Source organism: Ambystoma mexicanum, chromosome 2p (genome assembly GCF_040938575.1).
Source record: "Ambystoma mexicanum isolate Mex_15411 chromosome 2p, UKY_AmexF1_1, whole genome shotgun sequence".
Classification (NCBI taxonomy): Eukaryota; Metazoa; Chordata; class Amphibia; order Caudata; family Ambystomatidae; genus Ambystoma; species Ambystoma mexicanum.
Genome location: NC_090923.1, coordinates 804,160,140 through 804,177,242, shown reverse-complemented (window position 1 = coordinate 804,177,242; position 17,103 = coordinate 804,160,140). Strand labels below are relative to the sequence as shown.

At 43.9% G+C, this 17,103-nt stretch overlaps 1 protein-coding gene across 1 annotated transcript in view; it reads right to left on the bottom strand.

Moving 5' to 3' along the window:
* Window positions 1-16,419, bottom strand: part of MAP3K10 (mitogen-activated protein kinase kinase kinase 10) — a 561,838-nt gene extending 545,419 nt beyond the window's left edge. Inside the window, exon 1 of the mRNA XM_069644477.1 lies at window positions 13,088-16,419. Within this exon, the coding sequence (XP_069500578.1) occupies window positions 13,088-13,850 (763 nt within the window). The 5' untranslated portion in view covers window positions 13,851-16,419. The remainder of the gene's footprint in view (window positions 1-13,087) is intronic.
* Between the last annotated feature and the right edge of the window lie 684 nt (window positions 16,420-17,103).

Here is a 17,103-nt window from a genome sequence, read left to right as displayed (position 1 = left end):
TACGCCATATAGGACCTTACTGGTGTCTGATCTTTCCTGTCCAATAATTACTGTTTTCAAATGGTTAGTAAGAAAAGATTGAAGCCATTCGAAGACCTTTCCTTCCATTCCCATTCGATATTGAAAAATATCCAATCAACGGGGTCAAATGCCGCTGATAGCTCTAATATAACCAGCAAACATTCATCACCACTGTCCATCATTTGCAAGGCATTGTCTATTATACGTAGTGCTGCTGTTTCGATGATGCATCCTTCTCTAAATCTTGATTGGTACAATAGCAAAAGATTCTCTGTTTTTAATCCAATCATTCAGAGTGAAGTAACAGGCCAATAGTTTTATAGCTGGTCTGGAAACAAATTCTGTTTTTTTCAATAGTGGCCGTATATGTCCTATTTTTAGACAACCGAGGAAACACTCTTGTCCCAGAAATATGTGGATTAGCTCCATTATAAATGGGGCAAACATTGAGAAACATTCTTTAAATTTAGTAGCTGTGCACGGATCGTCTGGAAACAATTTTGGGCGTAGATTTGACATTGTTGAATGCACTCGATCATAATCTGGCAAATCAAAATCTACCCACTGCTTAGCCCCCATCTTTGACATGAGATTTTATGATGATTTCACACTAGCAGGTAGTTCCTTGTGAATAGACAATTTTTTGAGTAAAAAAAATGTAGCAAATTGTTGACATGTTAATTTTGAAACCGCCATCAAATTTGACATGCATCGATTTAATATTTTCAATAGAGAGGATTAACCCCTTAAGTGCTAAGGACAAGTATGTGCATCCTTTTTACATAGTGTAACGCTCACCTGGAATCCACGGGGACATCACTCAGCCTGTTCTGACCTCTTACGGTCTCAAACCCTTCCCTGAAGTCTACTCGACTGGAGACTGGGCCTGAAACACAGGATTGGTAGAGTTGAACTCCCTATTAACTCTGTGTGCTTGAACCCCTTCTTCCCCGGGGTCCAACCCTTCCCTTTGATCCACAGCTCACCTTGTTTTCTTGGAAAGTGTGCTCTCCGTCCTGCTTTCAGCGCAGGGGAGCGTTGATTGATGCGGGCTCGTTGCTGCCTAGTTACTTCACTGGCAAGAGTCCGACAGGTAAGTATAATGAGTCTTTTGAACAGTTCTCTAACTTCGTTCCTTTACTTCCTTAGATAATTGCCGGCGTCCGGGGATGGCGACGTGCTGCTAAGATGAGTAGCGCTGAAGGTGAGTGAGAGCGCGATGCGCGATGCAACCCTTTCGTATTTGTATTGAACCGAGTTATTTTTCTGCGTCTTTTAGGTGCCGCGACGTTTTCAGCGTGGATACCTGTTATGAAGAAGAAATGCAGTGAGTAAGCGCGGTATGCGGCGCCTCTAGATGTTTCCACGCTAACCTGGAGTGTCTTTTGCCTCTTGCAGATGGATGAGAAGTTCCTGAGACAGAGTTCACTCCGAGGGCGGCTGGGATTCAGGTAAGCGTTTGAAGCTCGTACAGTCTTTAAAAATAAGTGAATATTTGCTGAATGCTTACTAATGCCTTTTTTCTGTTCTTTTCCCTTTTCCTTTGGAAGCGGAGTGCCGGGTTGGGAATGACACCGCCGAAGATGCCCGCAGAACAGAAGAAGCGATGAATGATGGGCAGAAGCGCCGCAAGGTAAGGCTGCTCCTAACGGTGTTCTTGATCTTGCAGGAGCTGAGCGCAGAAGAAAGATGCAGGCCTACTGGAGACCGATCCGAACATGGTGTGTGTCACGCTGCAGAAAACACAAAGCAGGTTTCTCAGCCTGGGCGTGGCTTAAATAGTCTCTGGGTATCCCAGGTGTCTCTGGGCTGAACCACATCCAAAAGACTAGACTGCACATGCAGTTCTGGGAACCGAAACATGTGGGGGCATCCATCTTGTCCCCATCAATGCACTACAAGTCCAATCCCCAATGTTATCCTATGGGAGTGAGTGGGTCTGGTGCTACAAGCGCCAAGTCTGACTCCAAGTGGGTGTTTCGAGGGATGGAGAGGCCCTTGAGGGCTGTGTAGGTGATCGTGGCCTGGCTCCAGCCTGACATCTTGGAGGGCTGGGGACATAAGGGGCAGGAATCATGACACAGACTGTATTAAAGCTCAGCAGTTAAGGGGTTACGATTTTGATGTGTTTAATGCTGACTCAATAATTGTTGTGTAAAATAGTTGTTTTGCTTTGTTTATACACCCCAAGTATTTACGTCTTGCTAATCAGATGAAAGTATGATGATTTATTGACTGTGCTATATGTCTTACACTATCAGTAAAAATATCAAGGTGATAAGACGGCAAGAATAGTACCCATGACTTGAATAGTAGTGGCATCATGTGTCAGGTGCACTAATAAGGCTGTTTACCTTACTGCAGTGGTAGAATAGCAGCCAAAATCAGGGTTGGCCTGTAGTGGCACAACTTTGCATAACCTACTAGAGAAAACAAAGCGGGTGCTTGTGGTATTGTGGGAAGTTACAGAACTATACACTGCATCGGATAACTTTAATACTGGCAAGGAACAAAGATTTGGAGGAACATGCATTGGGTGGGCTGAGTTCATTTGACCTTGTGTGATAACTCAGCTATGATCCCCGTGAAAACCTGGCCTGGGACCCTTCCCACGTGGCCAGGGAAAGTCAGACACTTTCTGATCTGGACCACAGGGCTGGTGCTCCGCTGGAGGATCACAGGGGGAGAAAAGTCCCCTCAGATGCAGGTTGCAAAGAGAGCTGGAAAGCAGGAGGAGATTAGTAGCAGTAAGCAACAGTGTGACTTGTGCAAGCAGCCCCTACAGAGGCTGGAGAAGAGAGAAGCCCCTGGGACTCCGTTATGGCGGATTGCAACTGCCTGCTCTGAGAAGGCCTGTGCCTCCTGGGAACTGAAGGGCAGAGGTCGCGCAGCAGGAAGCGTGTATTGAAGACGCTTGCCTGTTGGAGATCTGTGTTGCAGAGGCTGCGCAGCGGGAAGCAAAGGCAAAGGAGGCTTTCCTTCCTTGGAGGCCGACTCAGGTGGCTGGCATGCACCCGAGGGCCTCTGAGGTTTCTGGTGACTGGCGTGCACCAGAAGACCTCCGCAACAAGAGACGCTCCTTATGCAGGGGACACCGGTGAAGGTGGATTGAAGGAAACGGTCTACCGAGAAGCAAAGGGCCACAAACGCCGGAGTCCTGTGTGCAGTGAGGGAAATGGAGATGCATGCCTTACCCGGGGAGTCCTCAGGTTTGTAGGGACCCCCGTGTGAAACATCCCTGCTCACGTAGCTCAGGCAAGCGTTCGTCGACACTGGCGCGGAGTGGGAGATGACCAAAGCAGAATTTTGATTACTGAAATATTGAATAGCAGCAGGCAGACGCGACCCTCGCGTAGGAGAGGGAGAGTGATTCACAAAGTGATTTTGAATCGCTAAATAGTAAGAAACAACACATTGGGCCTCATTCTTAGTTTGCCGGTCTGGAAACAACAGTGCCGGGAAGCTTACCGGCACTGTTTCCAGACCGGCAATCTATGGGTTTGCCTGCCGGAGCCACTGTGCCCGACAGGTCTGACCCTGCCGGGCACAGCAGTCATAGCAGGCAAAGCCGTCATGGAAGCACCGGCACTGTTAAGAACGGTGCCGGTGCTTCTGTGTCCCCATTCGCATAGAGTCCTATCAGACTCTACAGGAATGGAAATTAACGAAATTGAAGGCGCCGGTAATTCTGTAATGAAGCCCATTGTAACCAAGGCAAGACTATACTGATACAAGTGTGAGTTGGTGGGAAGCCCAGCAGAGAAAGGGGGCAGAACTGATAAAAGCTCAAATTAACATATTATATTACATTTGTAGACTTCCAAGCAGTGTTCGACCAGGTTGATTGTGCGCTATTGTGGAGGAAATTAAAGGGTAATGTGGTGTCCACATTGGTTGTTGGAGATCATAATAGCCCTAAATACTAATACAGCTGCCCAGATTCGCCTGAACGAAGAGGGGTTGTGAAGTAGGGCGGAAACAGGGTAAGATTAACAAGGGTTTTATTAATACCTTGTAAACTCTGACTATAACACTATTTAAGTATATTAGATATAAGTAATGAGTGTAAGAGGGGACATGGATTCTGTCCGTGCTTCTCTCTTCCTTTCTCCTCTAACAGTCCGTTCGCAGCGTTCTCCCGCAAGCCTCTTATTATTCTGTCATGCGTCTCGTGGCACACACTGTCCCACGAGACACAAGACACTACACATCCCCTTTCCTTAATAATTAATGCTTATATTACAAATTCACATAGTCCATTAAACGTCCTGGCCGTCTGTAATTTCTGCCACTTCTTGACTTATTCCTGGATGTCTCCAAAAGCATATCTGGACTATTGGCCAAGGAATATGACTTCACAGAACTTTGACTGAAACTAACTCTGGGTCCGTCATCATCATCATCATTACATTGTTCTCTCAGACTATCACCATTTTCACTGCCTCTTCTCAATGCATTTCTCGTCACATTCCATTCACCACTTTCAGCATGATCTTCTCTTAATACCACCACTCTCTCATTATTCCACACTCGACCATCATTTATTTTCACTGCATGACTAAACACTTCTACTCTCACAGGTCTGGACCAATGACAGCCATTTTCTCTTAAAGGAAAAGGAACAGGAACTTTAACTCGAACCAAACATCCCACATACGGTTCTATCCCTTTTCTGAAACATCTGTTATCATGTTGTCTCTTATTGGACATTTGCATTTGTTTAATACTCATCTCCACACCATCCACACCCACTGCTTTGCCAGCCACTGCATTCATCTACCCCGGGAATAACTCTGTATTTGCCTTTCTCCCTCTGCTTAGTTCAAACGGTGAAACTCCCGTGGTGCTGTGTGGTGTGGACCTGTCAGCCAAAACCGTTTCTCTCACCACACTTTTCCATTCTTTACCATTTACCCAGGCCCATTTAATGGCATCTTTTATTATGCGATTGTATCTCTCAACAATGCCATTTGATTGTGGGTGATATATCGCACATACTTTGTGAACTATAGATCTCTGACTCAGATACCTCTCCATTGTCTTAGACTTGAACTGTGAACCATTATCTGTCAGCACTTCTTCCGGGTACACTTCACGCTCACACAACTTTTCAAGATATTCAATAATCTTCTGCCTGGTGACTTGAGACAGAAAAGTTACTTCCACCCACATTGTTAACATATCAATAACTACTAAACAAAAAGTGGAATAACCCTCGCTCCAAATTGGGCCCAACACATCAATTGCAATTTTCTTCCAAGGTTCCTCTGGTATGTCTCTTAATACCATTGGATAGCTCGCTCCCACACACACTTTATCACTCTTAGAACAAAGGATACAGCTCCTGATCTTCTCTTCCACATGTCGGTCACACCCAGGCCACCAGTAGGTATTTCTTATTCTTCTTTTCGTTTTCATAATGCCTTGATGGCCTTTATACCCAAGTCGAATTATTTTCTCTCTGAGACCACCTGGAGGTATTAACTTGTCTCCGCTCATCAAACACCCACTTTGTATGTACAGTTCATCTCGGACGTTCCAGAAAGCACCAACTCTGGCTTCTATCATTTTGCTTTTATTCCATTTTGCATATTCTACATTTTTCATCACCTCTTTCAACACGGCATCTTTACTCTCTTCCTCATCCCATTCCTGTCTAGATAATGTTTGATCTGACAACTCACAAATCAATTCTTGTTCTTCCAAACCTTCATCCACATCACTGCAGTTAGTTAATCATGATAAACAGTCTGCCTTATGATTCTTAGGCCCAGGAATGTAGATGATACTAAAAATTAAATTCTTGAAGTCTGGACACCCATCTTCCAATTCTGCTGGAAATTGTATCCAAACCTTTCGTGCTAAATACTTCCACCAGTGGTTTGTGATCAGTGTGGATTTCAAATCTCACATCCCACACAAAACTCCTAAATTTCTCAGTCGCCCACTTTATTGCTAATGCCTCTTTCTCTATAGTTGCATAATTCTTCTCTGCACCTTTGAGCAGCCTTGATGCAAATGCTATCACAACTTCTCTTCCTTCATGGTATTGAGGCAGCGATGCTCCTATTCCTACATCGCTAGCATCTGTTGTGATAATAGTCTTTAACCCTTTTACATAACTCTGAAGAGCCAGAGCCTCAACAAGTGCTTCTTTGATGAAGTGAAATTCATTTTCACACTCTTCAACCTAAGTTAATTTTTTACTTTCAAAAGAGCTCTTAACTGTATGATCTGAAACGTTTTTAATGAATTTAGCGTAGTACTCAGCCATGCCTAAGAAAGTCCTGAGTTGTTCTTTATTAGCTGGTGTGATCATGAGTTTAATTGAGTCTGCTAATTCTTTCTTTGGTGTAATTCCTTCTCCTGAAATCACATGTCCTAAATACTCAGTTTCTCTTCTATTGTTTTTAGACTTTTCTTTACTGAGCACCATTCCAGCTTTCAGCTTGATGTAATTTTCTCAGTACTTTATATTTTATTATGTTCCTCTTCATTTTTAGCATAAATTAAAACATCATCCTGGAAAAATACAACTCCTTCTTCTCCTTCTAGAATTCTACACATGACTTTCTGAAAAACAGATGCTGCAGAAATCAACCCGAATGGCATCCTCCGGTACTGGTAAAGTCCTTCCGGAGTTATAAAAGCTGTTAGATGCTTGAACTCTTCATGTAATTTCACCCGATGGTAAGCAGCAGTAAGGTCTAAAGTGGAAAATATTCTTGCTTCACCCAACGTCGATATCAGTTCCTGAATGTTTGGTAATGGGTGCCTCTCCGGGATTATACATTTATTTAATTCTCTCATATTTATGCACAGTCTCACCTTCCCTGAGCTTTTCCTGACCACAACCATAGGTGACACCCATTCAGCCGCATCTATCCTCTCAATTATTCCTTGGTCTTCCAACTTCTTTAATTCTTGTTTGACTTCATCTCTCGAGTGCTAATGGTATATTACGCAACTATTGAGCAACAGGTCTGGAACCTGATTTGAGCACAATTCTATGAGAAAATCCTTTTAAACATCTCATATTTAATCTTCTGCATGTGATTCATTTCTGTTCCTTCCACTTGAAATACAGAATCACTCGCATTTGGATCTAGCCGGACCTTCAATAATTTTTGATGAGTCCAACTGAGTAGTGAAGTTCCACCATTCTTTGATACGACCTACTGCTTCTCTATCCTTGAACTTGATATTAGCAATAAACCACCCAATAAGTTCACTTTTTGCAAACTTCTTCCAGAATCAAAGTATATCTAGCTCCTGAGTCTACCATCATGACAATGGGATGTCCATTCACTATTATGTTTGTTCTTGGACTGCCAATTTGCACCCCTTCATCAGATACCATAAATATGCATTCTTCATCATTGTCACCAATCCAATTCAAATGAGGACCATCTCGTTGATTGCCTCTACAGCATTTGGCTAGGTGTCCTCTCCCACTGCATCTCCTGCAGATTCTCTTTAATGCAAGACAAGTGTTACTACTCACCCAATGCGATGGACTACCACACCTGTAACATGGCCTCAGCCTTGTTCATCCTCTTCCTCTCTGAGCACTCCTTCCTCTGTATTAATATTCAGGCTCAGGTGTCGCAATTTCATATAAATCAAATCAAGTTTCTTTCTGGTCAGCCTCATACTTCTCATATGCTCTCATTTTCACATCTCTTTGGTGAACTGCATTTCCTCTTGACAACATTTTCTTATTACTGCCTCTTATTGCTCCAATGATTTCTTCTTTATCAGACTGTACAGTATTGACTGGCGATTTAATCAACACCTCTTTCACTCTATTCTCCAAAGTCTGCACACATGTTTCTGTGTGTTCTACTTCCTTGGCTAGTCTCAACACTACATCTAGTGGAGGGTCATCTTCTGACCACAATTTCTCTCTCACTTTCCCACTTCTGCATTCCAACATAAACTGGTCTCTGATCCTTTCTTCCCGTTGCTGATCAAACTTGCAGGTGCGTGCCAACTTACTTAAAGTCGTAACATACTGTTCTACAGTATCGCCTTGTTCTTGAATTCTCTTGCTGAACTTATACTGCTATAAAATTGTACTGACTTTCTTCTCGTAATGTTTGTTAAGTTTTTTTATTGCTTTTTCATATTCATTCATGTCCCCTCCTTCTTTCCCTAAGAGATCTTCATATTTTTCTTACCCTGCCAGTCGTAGACAATGTAACAGTAAGGATTTCTGCCTTTCAACACTATAATTGCTCCCACAGACCACATTTGCATAATGCTCAAAGGACTTGAGCCATCTCTTCCAAGGTAATATTGGTTCTCCCACTGCTGGCAAAAACATTTGAGGAGCAGGAACACCATGCAATGCCATGTTTCTTGACTTATTGTTTCTACAGTATCTTGTAGTTTCTGCAGTACTGTAATTAGTTGTTGTGGTGTCCTTGCTTTGGAACACTGGTAGTCAAGAATGAGGCTGATTTTTAAAAAAAACTTATGATAGGATGAGGTAAGTACACTTACTCCTTGTTGTAGTCTTTCAAGTTCTCTATATTGTAATATACATCTTGATGGTGTGAACAATATTGGGACTAGGAGGAGGTCTGGAAGTAATGATGATTACCTGTCCAATACATGCATCAAGTATGAAAACACAGACGAGGGCGAGCAGAGCGAGCAGTGATGATTTCTCTATGATGACGTGTTAAATGTAAACTCAGTGCAACGCCATCTGCCAGTCTTATTATGTTTGACAAAGACGCATACGAGGCTCCCTTCAATGCCGTTTGCGTTATACATACAGCCTCAGAGCCGCGTTTTCTTTTCTTTTGTTATTATTAGTGAACGCTGAACACGACCACTCACTCTCCCTGGAGACGCATAGATCAATCGCGGCTCCTTTCAATGCTGTGCAACGTTATATTCGCAGCCTCAGAGCCGCGTTTACTTTTCCTTTCTTATTCAGCGGACGCCACACACGCCCACTCGCTCTTCCTGGATACACGCAGATCAAGCCAGCAGCAGCCGCTCCTACCTGCTCATCGGCCGGAGATCCATCTCAACGGCCGTAATGTTTCCAAGAGCCTCGTCACCACTGAAGTAGGGGCAGAAACAGGGTAAGATTAACAAGGGTTTTATTAATACCTTGTAAACTCTGACTATAACAGTATTTAAGTATATTAGATATAAGTAATGAGTGTAAGAGAGGACATGGATTCCGTCCGTGCTTCTCTCTTCCTTTCTCCTCCAACCGTCCGTTCTCCCGCGAACCTCTTATTATTCTGTCACGCGTCTCGTGGCACACACTGTCCCACGAGACACAAGACACTACAGGTTGCTATCAAATCCAATGAATGTAAATAAAAGGGGTAAAGCCAGGCTGCATGTTCGCGCCCCTGCCTTTTAATTTGTATACTGCAGACTTGCCCGTATGTTTAGATAAAAAAGGCAAAATACCCTCCTAGAATAGACCATACTTTGGTTTCTGCTATGCTTAATGCCGACGACCTGGTTATGATGGACCAGGTTTTTTCTGGTATGAATGCTATGTTGGGTGAACTAGGCTTGTATGCTTCAGCAAACAGTTGGACAGGAAATTTGGCAAAGGCCCGAGTGATGTTGGTGTCACCGAATAAAGTCAATGAACATGCTATGAATACAGTACTGGGGGATCACTGAATACTCTGATTCGTATAAGTACTTGGGGTTGGAAACCTCTAATAAATCTGGATATGGAAATATTGTAGAGGCCAAGATTAGGAAAGCCAAACAAATTATGCTGTTGGTGTGTAAGTTTGCTCACTAACCTGCAGGCTTTTCCCTGGTAGGTATTCTTGTACTCTACAAGCAGTGGTTCTGTCCCTCAGTGCTGTACAGCCTGGAGAGCCTTGCTTTACGGGACATTAAATGGTTGAATACCTAAGAGGGTTTCTTCTGGCGCTGTGTTCCGAGTCTCCTGCGTTCCACTCCTACTGAATACATCCAGTTGGAGTTGGGTCTTATTTCGTTGAGGACAATGTTAGTGAAGCATTGAGGGGACCTATATTTAAAAGCTAAACTGAATCCTGTATGTCCCCTACGAAAGATGTTAGAGGAGAGTTATCCAATTACGACGGGTGGGGGTTCCCCAAATCCTTTTATGGCCCTAATTGAAGAGCTGTGGGTGGCTATTAACTGTACTTCTGACTGGGAACAGTGTAACCAGCTTAGCACACTAAAAAGTGCATTTGCTAGAAGGTTATTCAGATGGGATTGGGGGCGGGGTGACTACGAACATCTGAACGGATTGCACGGCTATCCTCCGGTGGCAATGGTCCTCAACTTTATTTATGGAGATGTCCGTCCCTGATGTCTGCAAGTTCTGCCTTCACATGCGCACCAATCAGTTACCAGTAAGAACTATCCGGGGTGCGCAATGAGGCATCTGCTGGTTACCCTCGAACAAGGAAACAGTAAAACATCTGCTCACAGAATGCCCTAAATTAGGTCCACTGTCCATGACACTTCTCTGTAAATTAACCCATAATTATGAATCAATAAAATCTCTGGAATGTTGGTCCTCCTGAATGAATACAGAGTCAATAGCAACGCACGTTGCACTTTATAGAATCTGGGTAATTATATCAAAAAGTCTTGAGAATTGATGTATGTATACATAGGAAAGCTTTCCGTTTTTAGATCACAATTGCTATTTGATACAGTTTTATGTGATACTTGTAATATTTGTGTTTGGTTGTTTTTAGGATATGTTTTGAATAGTACTTGTTCTTAAAGTAGTAATTGTGAATTGTCTTGAGACTGTTTGCAACAAATTGTGAAAAGTTCCTGATGGAATTAAACCACAATAAAAAAAAAAGAAATGAACGTGTTGTGCCCAAGCAAAGAAAATCTAAGACCAACAAGCATTACCCAAGCCAGGGGAGGCTAAGACTTAAACAAACACCATTTAGTCAATATTGCCAACATCAGATAGGGGCTAATGAAAGGTCTGAGAGACTTGTTACCCACATTCTGTCAAGCATATGGTCAAAGCTGATAAGAATTTGCACTGCCAAAGGGAGAAGCAGACAGACAACTCTATCCCTGGCAGTCATTGCTTATTGGTGTAACTGGGACACAAGAGTAGCAAAAAGGCTGCCCTTCTGGGTAAGGGATATACAGAAGGAGAGGAGCATCATTTGTGGACGTATAATAAAGAGCACCAATATGAATCTTGTATCCCCCCGAGACGTTGTTGTCAATACTGAAGCTACAATTTGTTGAATACTTTGAAGTTGTTATAAACCTTTCAACAGTTGATCTAAACCACTAAGACACTGTAGATGTGAATGGTTATTCGGGCAAGGAAGTATACCGGGGTGACAAACCTTTGGAGGAGTCAACCTGGCAAGACAATAGACCAGGTATGTGCTGCAGAAGTGCAACAGCGTGGGTTTTGGTAGATAAAATATAGTGGTTTGTGGTGAAAAAAGAAAAGCTGAGCAAGCTGTGGCAAAGGAACTACATTTCTTTGAAATTTCTTGTTGTGGTAAAAATCATCCTTACCAAGACAATGGGCCTCATTACGAGTGTGCCAGTCCGGAAACAAGAGTGCTGGTAAGCCTACCGGCACCGTTGTTACCAGACCAGCACACTCTTAAGTCTGCGGGCGGCTGCCGTCCCACCCGCTAGGTCTTTCACGAAAGCACCAGCACTGTTATGAACGGTGCCAGTGCTTCGGTCATCCGCATTCCCATTGAGTCCTATGGGAGTCAATGGAAATGGGGATTCATATTTTTCCGATGCCTGACTTCCAGGAACACCGGGGTCATAATCCCCTACTCAGTACAGTATTGACTGGCGATTTAATCGTGTTTGAAGCCAGGTGTTGGAAAAATACACGAGTCTGGCGAAAGCCTGCCGGTAACTGCCAGACTCGTAATGAGGCCCAATTGTTAAGAATATTTGTGAATTGAGAACTTGTTCAAGAAGGAAGAGAAACTCTATACTTTTGTATTGGAACTTTCTGCTTACACAAAGACGTGGCATAACACTGTGTTGGAACCTTTGTTGAAGCCCACGGCTTCATTGTGTTCTTATCTTGAACTGTGGCACATAATCAAGTTGAATCTGGGGAAGGGGAATTCACCCAGGTTGTGAAGAGAGACTGTGATTGCATTGTGAATTTAAGTATTTGTTATTTTGAACTGCCGTGCATTTCCTTATTCATTTGTTATGTGTGTAAGTGTGAGGGACAGGTATCCTTTTTGTTAGAGTGTTTCAAGGCGTTCAACCAACCTTTAAAACTTAATAAAAATGGCATTTGTTGAGAAAACTTTGCAACGTGGTGCGCCTCACATTGGTGACCCCTCACACTTGCCACTAAAGTATCAGAGGTTGAGAATGCTGTAGAATGTCAAAGATGTGTAGAGCTAAATGGTAAAAAAGAAGAGAGTGCTTGCCATCAGTCTGGGTCAAGGAGCTTGGATAGGATTGTGTAGACATACACTAAAACCAGCAGAACAGCAAGGACTATGGAGAAACAGAACTCTTGACGGGTTTCCAGTATTGAGAAAGGAGGATACACTGCTGCTCAGGGTCAAGTTACTTTGATAGGCAGAACTCTGTATTGCACCACATAACTAGAAGAGCAAGGTGCATTAAAGCTCAGGAGTGAGGCAGTTGCCAGAGCTGCAGACAGGAGTGCCCACGCCAGAGCTGCATAAAGGAGGGCCCAATACAGTTGATAAAATCCTGTTTGTGGACAATTACTTACTAAACAAGGAGAGCAGTAAGCTTTCTGTAAATTCATGAGCTCATGCTTTGTGTTGTTTAAATGCCAATGTATAACTGCAAAGTCGGAGGCAAGAACCTTGCAGTCACCAAAGAACAACACAGGAATACATTTCCTATCAAGAAAGCAGAGAACAGCTCGAGCTGTTCAAAGAGACCAAAAACCTTACCTTTTCAGGCCTGTACATTAATTAGGAAGCAGCCATTCCCATCTTAGACTTCACAGCTTATATTTTAAAACGTACAATGTATTAATGTTCACACAGCATTCCTACCACCCCAACCCCCACAGACAATGAAAATGCACACTTACTGTTGATAGACTTTAGGTCGCGGTGGATGATGGGGACGATGGCTTCATTGTGCAGGTAGTTCATGCCCCTAGCAATCTGCACTGCCCAGTTGACCAGGACATGCGGAGGCACCTTCTTGCCTGCCAATGCACGGTTCAGTGCCCCTCCACGGGCGTACTCCATCACCAGGCAGAGGTGAGGGGGTGTCAAGCACACACCCCTGAGGGCAATAATATTGCGGTGCTGGAGCATGCAGAAGAGTTTTGCCTCCTGCCTCACATTTTCTGCCGTCACACTGATATCCTCATCCAAGTCCTGCCGGGCAGCTTTGACCGCCACCTCCTCATCCCTCCAGATTCCCTTGTAGACCTTTCCAAAGCCTCCAACCCCAATGATCTCCTCGATCTCCAGTTCCTGAAAATCAATCTCCAGAGGGTGGGGGCAGTCTTTTGGAGCACCATCAAAAGTGGTGTACCTGGGATCACTCACCACATAATTACTGGGGAATATGCCCACCTTGCCCTTGATCTTGCCTGTCCACCAACCCTCATCTCCAGAAACACAGGCATCTTTGGACAAGACCTCCACAATGTCTCCTCTTCTCAAGGTCAGTTCCTCTTCAGCTGTGGCCTCGTAGTCGAACACCACCGTCCAGAAGGCATTGGAATATGCTGGATGACTTGGGTGGCTTCCATCTGAAGAACTGGTCAATGTCCCATTCTCACTCCCTTCACCCGAATCCTCCCGGGTCAGAGGGCGCTGACTTTTATTATAAAGCTCCATTGTGTGTCCTGTATAAGTTATTTCAGGTAACGTGTTTTACATTGCTGAAAAACTCCCAAATAGAAACGAGTTCAGCCATGGCATATTCCCTACCACACAGTATAGCAGGAGATATTCCTAGCTAAGAGAAGGATAAGTCTGTTGTCCTAGGTTTCCGAAAACCATCCTTCATGGTACGAGAAACCTTTTCATCCTATTGATAAATCCCAGCATGGCCCACAGTAACTTTAAAAAAATCCTTGTATACTGTTACTTTAGCCTGACCTCACTTCAGAAACAAAACATAAAAAGGTAATAAATAAATATAATGTTTGTCAAGTCTTGCTACATAAATAAGTGTGTCCCACATCTTCTGGAATGAAGCACCGTTCTATTTGTTTAATTCTGGCCAGTCTTCTTCAATAAGGACCTGCTCCATCGTAAAACATATTAGATCCAGTTCTGTAAAATTAGGTAATTTGTGAATTGTTCCCAGTTAGCTTAAAGGCATTGCTCTTTCTGCTCTTGTCAGCCACTGGCCATGTCCTCAACCTAATAAGAAGCAGATTAGATGCAAAGTTTGTCATGCTGGATTCTGCTGATTTTTTCACCATTACAATAACCACAACCAGGGGGGTTTGGCCATCGTCATTACTGGTTGGGTCTTGTGCAAATCCAGTGGTGATACACAACAACCAACCTCTCTGCCATAACCGATACTAACAAGCCTTGGTAACTCGTCAGCATCAACAAAAACGAATTTCACGTCTACAATATGCACTGCAAGCAGAAATATACACGTATCTGATAAATAAATGTGTCCTCCTACTTGTATTCTACGTGCACCTGCAAATACACACCCACTTCACAAAGAGGAACAGACTGGATTCTGCTGAAAAACGGTCAGTGTCACACAGGTATCTGTGAGGATCCGATTGCCTTTTGGAGTGTAATATTACACCCCCAGGCTCCAAGCAGTCTCGCAGGTCTTCTGTTCCAGCCTCTCCTTGCACCTGTTTGGCTTCCTAGAAAATGATTTTCTGATGGTCGCTACAAGCGGCAATGTATCTTCCCTGATCCGCCAGAATGCAGCGGTTTCTGGACTTATCAGGCGATCAGTTGCTGTTACACACCCAGACCAAACATACATCTCTTTCTACAGCACCTCAGTTTCCATCCTCCACATACAGTATTCGACCCGTGCAATGTTCCTACGGGCCCACTGCACCAGAAGTATTCTGCAACCCTGAGCTCCTGCCCGTTTGTTTTGTCAGCTGCCATACCCAGGGGCCCATTCCAGACCCCAGAGAGCGGCTAGATGGCTGCTGTGTGTGCATGTCAAATCCCTCCTTCCACCAAAATGCAGGTGTCTCCCATTCCGAAGTTTCTATGTGTCCAAAGCATCTGCAGTTGCCCCCAATCCAGGGTCCCTTCCTGCTGGAGGAATGTCCTTTCCAGTTTGGCCTGAAGCGAACAGTGAGTATAGAGAGCACGTTCCTGTGTGTTCATTGCCACTTGCAGCAGAACCACTAATTCCACTCTGGGAGGGAAACGTGTATTTCTAGTTCCTGATGAGACAGATCTTTCAGTTGTGCTGCAGTCTCGACGTAGACATTAGATCCAAAGCCACAGATGATCGGGCCTCCCATTAACGGATCCTGCATCTCCACTGTCACCTGTAGCATTACTGTGTCCACATTTGAAAAACAGAGCGGTATCTCCCGGTCACGTTGCTCTGTTCAATATGTCAGGCAAAAAGGAGTCAATGCCCTCGGTGGCATATGGTGCTCAGTACACAATTTGCCCAGCTCCTAGTCACCTCCTTTCCTAGTTTTCGAGTCAGAGAGGCTGCTATGTGCGCCCCAGATTACGGTCTCCCCAAAGGCATCTTCCGCTCCAGATCTGTTGCACTCCAATTTCCTTGTTAGAGCACCCTGGTGTAGACGAGGATCCAAAGCTCTGCCATGCCCACCTGTGCTTATAGTGCGCCTGAACAAGAGCTCACTGGAACAAAAGATCGATGTCCATGTCATTTATGTCACTGGCGAGATTCCACCCTGTTCCTTTATACACCAATGCCTACCCCTCAGTAGGTTATTAGTGGTGACGCTACCAGAAGCCAAGGTAGCTACGTATATTATTAGATATCGCTTTTGCTGCGCCTTGTACACTCTTCCAGGTTAGTCGCACAGCTTGCACTAGTTTGACGAGGTGGACGACTGAGGATATGCTGCTCGTCTCTAGGCAAGGGCCACTCCTTTCCTTAGCAGTTCCAGTAGCCCCTTCTCCTACCTCCAGGGGACAGTCGGTGCCTTTCTGTCCTTATTCGAATGGTGTCCATGCACCTTCCCCGGGCTGTCAGCTGTTCCAATGGGTTCCCCATCGCACTGCACCGCGGGAAGTGTAGTTGTTTCCTTCTCCCCACCTCCAATGTATGTGTTCGTTAACAAGGAAGGACGAGGGGAGCAGGAATGGTGCATTTTAATTATTTGAATAGCTCTCTGTGAGGTAGTTGAAACATCTCAAGTGGCAAATGTCCTACTTAATCTTGAATATTCGATGGGTACGATAGCATAGACATGTTTTCTGATTCCCGGCAAGGGGTTGTGCACAATGATAGCTCTTGTCCCTTTTCATTCAAATGCCCACGAAGTAGAAGAATAAAACACCTTTACCATCGCGGCCATCTTGCAAAATGTGATTTTTACTCTTTCGCCATATACATTTCTGAAAAAGATAATTCCCTTTTTTAAAATATAGCACTTTTCCGAATTGCTTATGCCTACATAATATAAACTCTCCGTGTTTATAGTTACATTAGTAGTATTAAAAGTACTCCGGTTTCAAAATACAAACGGACTAAATGTGTTTCTACGCCGTGATATGGTTTGGAACGAGGTACGTTACATCTTTACTCAGGCTGCTCACTAGAAGTCGAAATATATTCAATTCAACCCAACTTTACACTATTTTTTCAACCTTAGACTGTTATTTCCCAAACGTATCCAGAGTGAGAGAGGGTGCGCATACTAGGGAGCGTGAGAAAAGAAAGCAAACTGCAATGCAACAAATAGCTCCGAAAAAGGGACCGTTGAAAGGTGCAAACAGGGCGGCCATCTTAAAATGTTAATGGTAACCGACTAGGACGCTATTGGGTTAATTTTCCTGACGATTTGTGACTCAAATCCAATGTAGCGTAACTATGGAAAACAAGAAAATATTCTTTACACCTGATTGGTCAGAAGTCCAAAACTGTGAGTGTAATAACTACTAA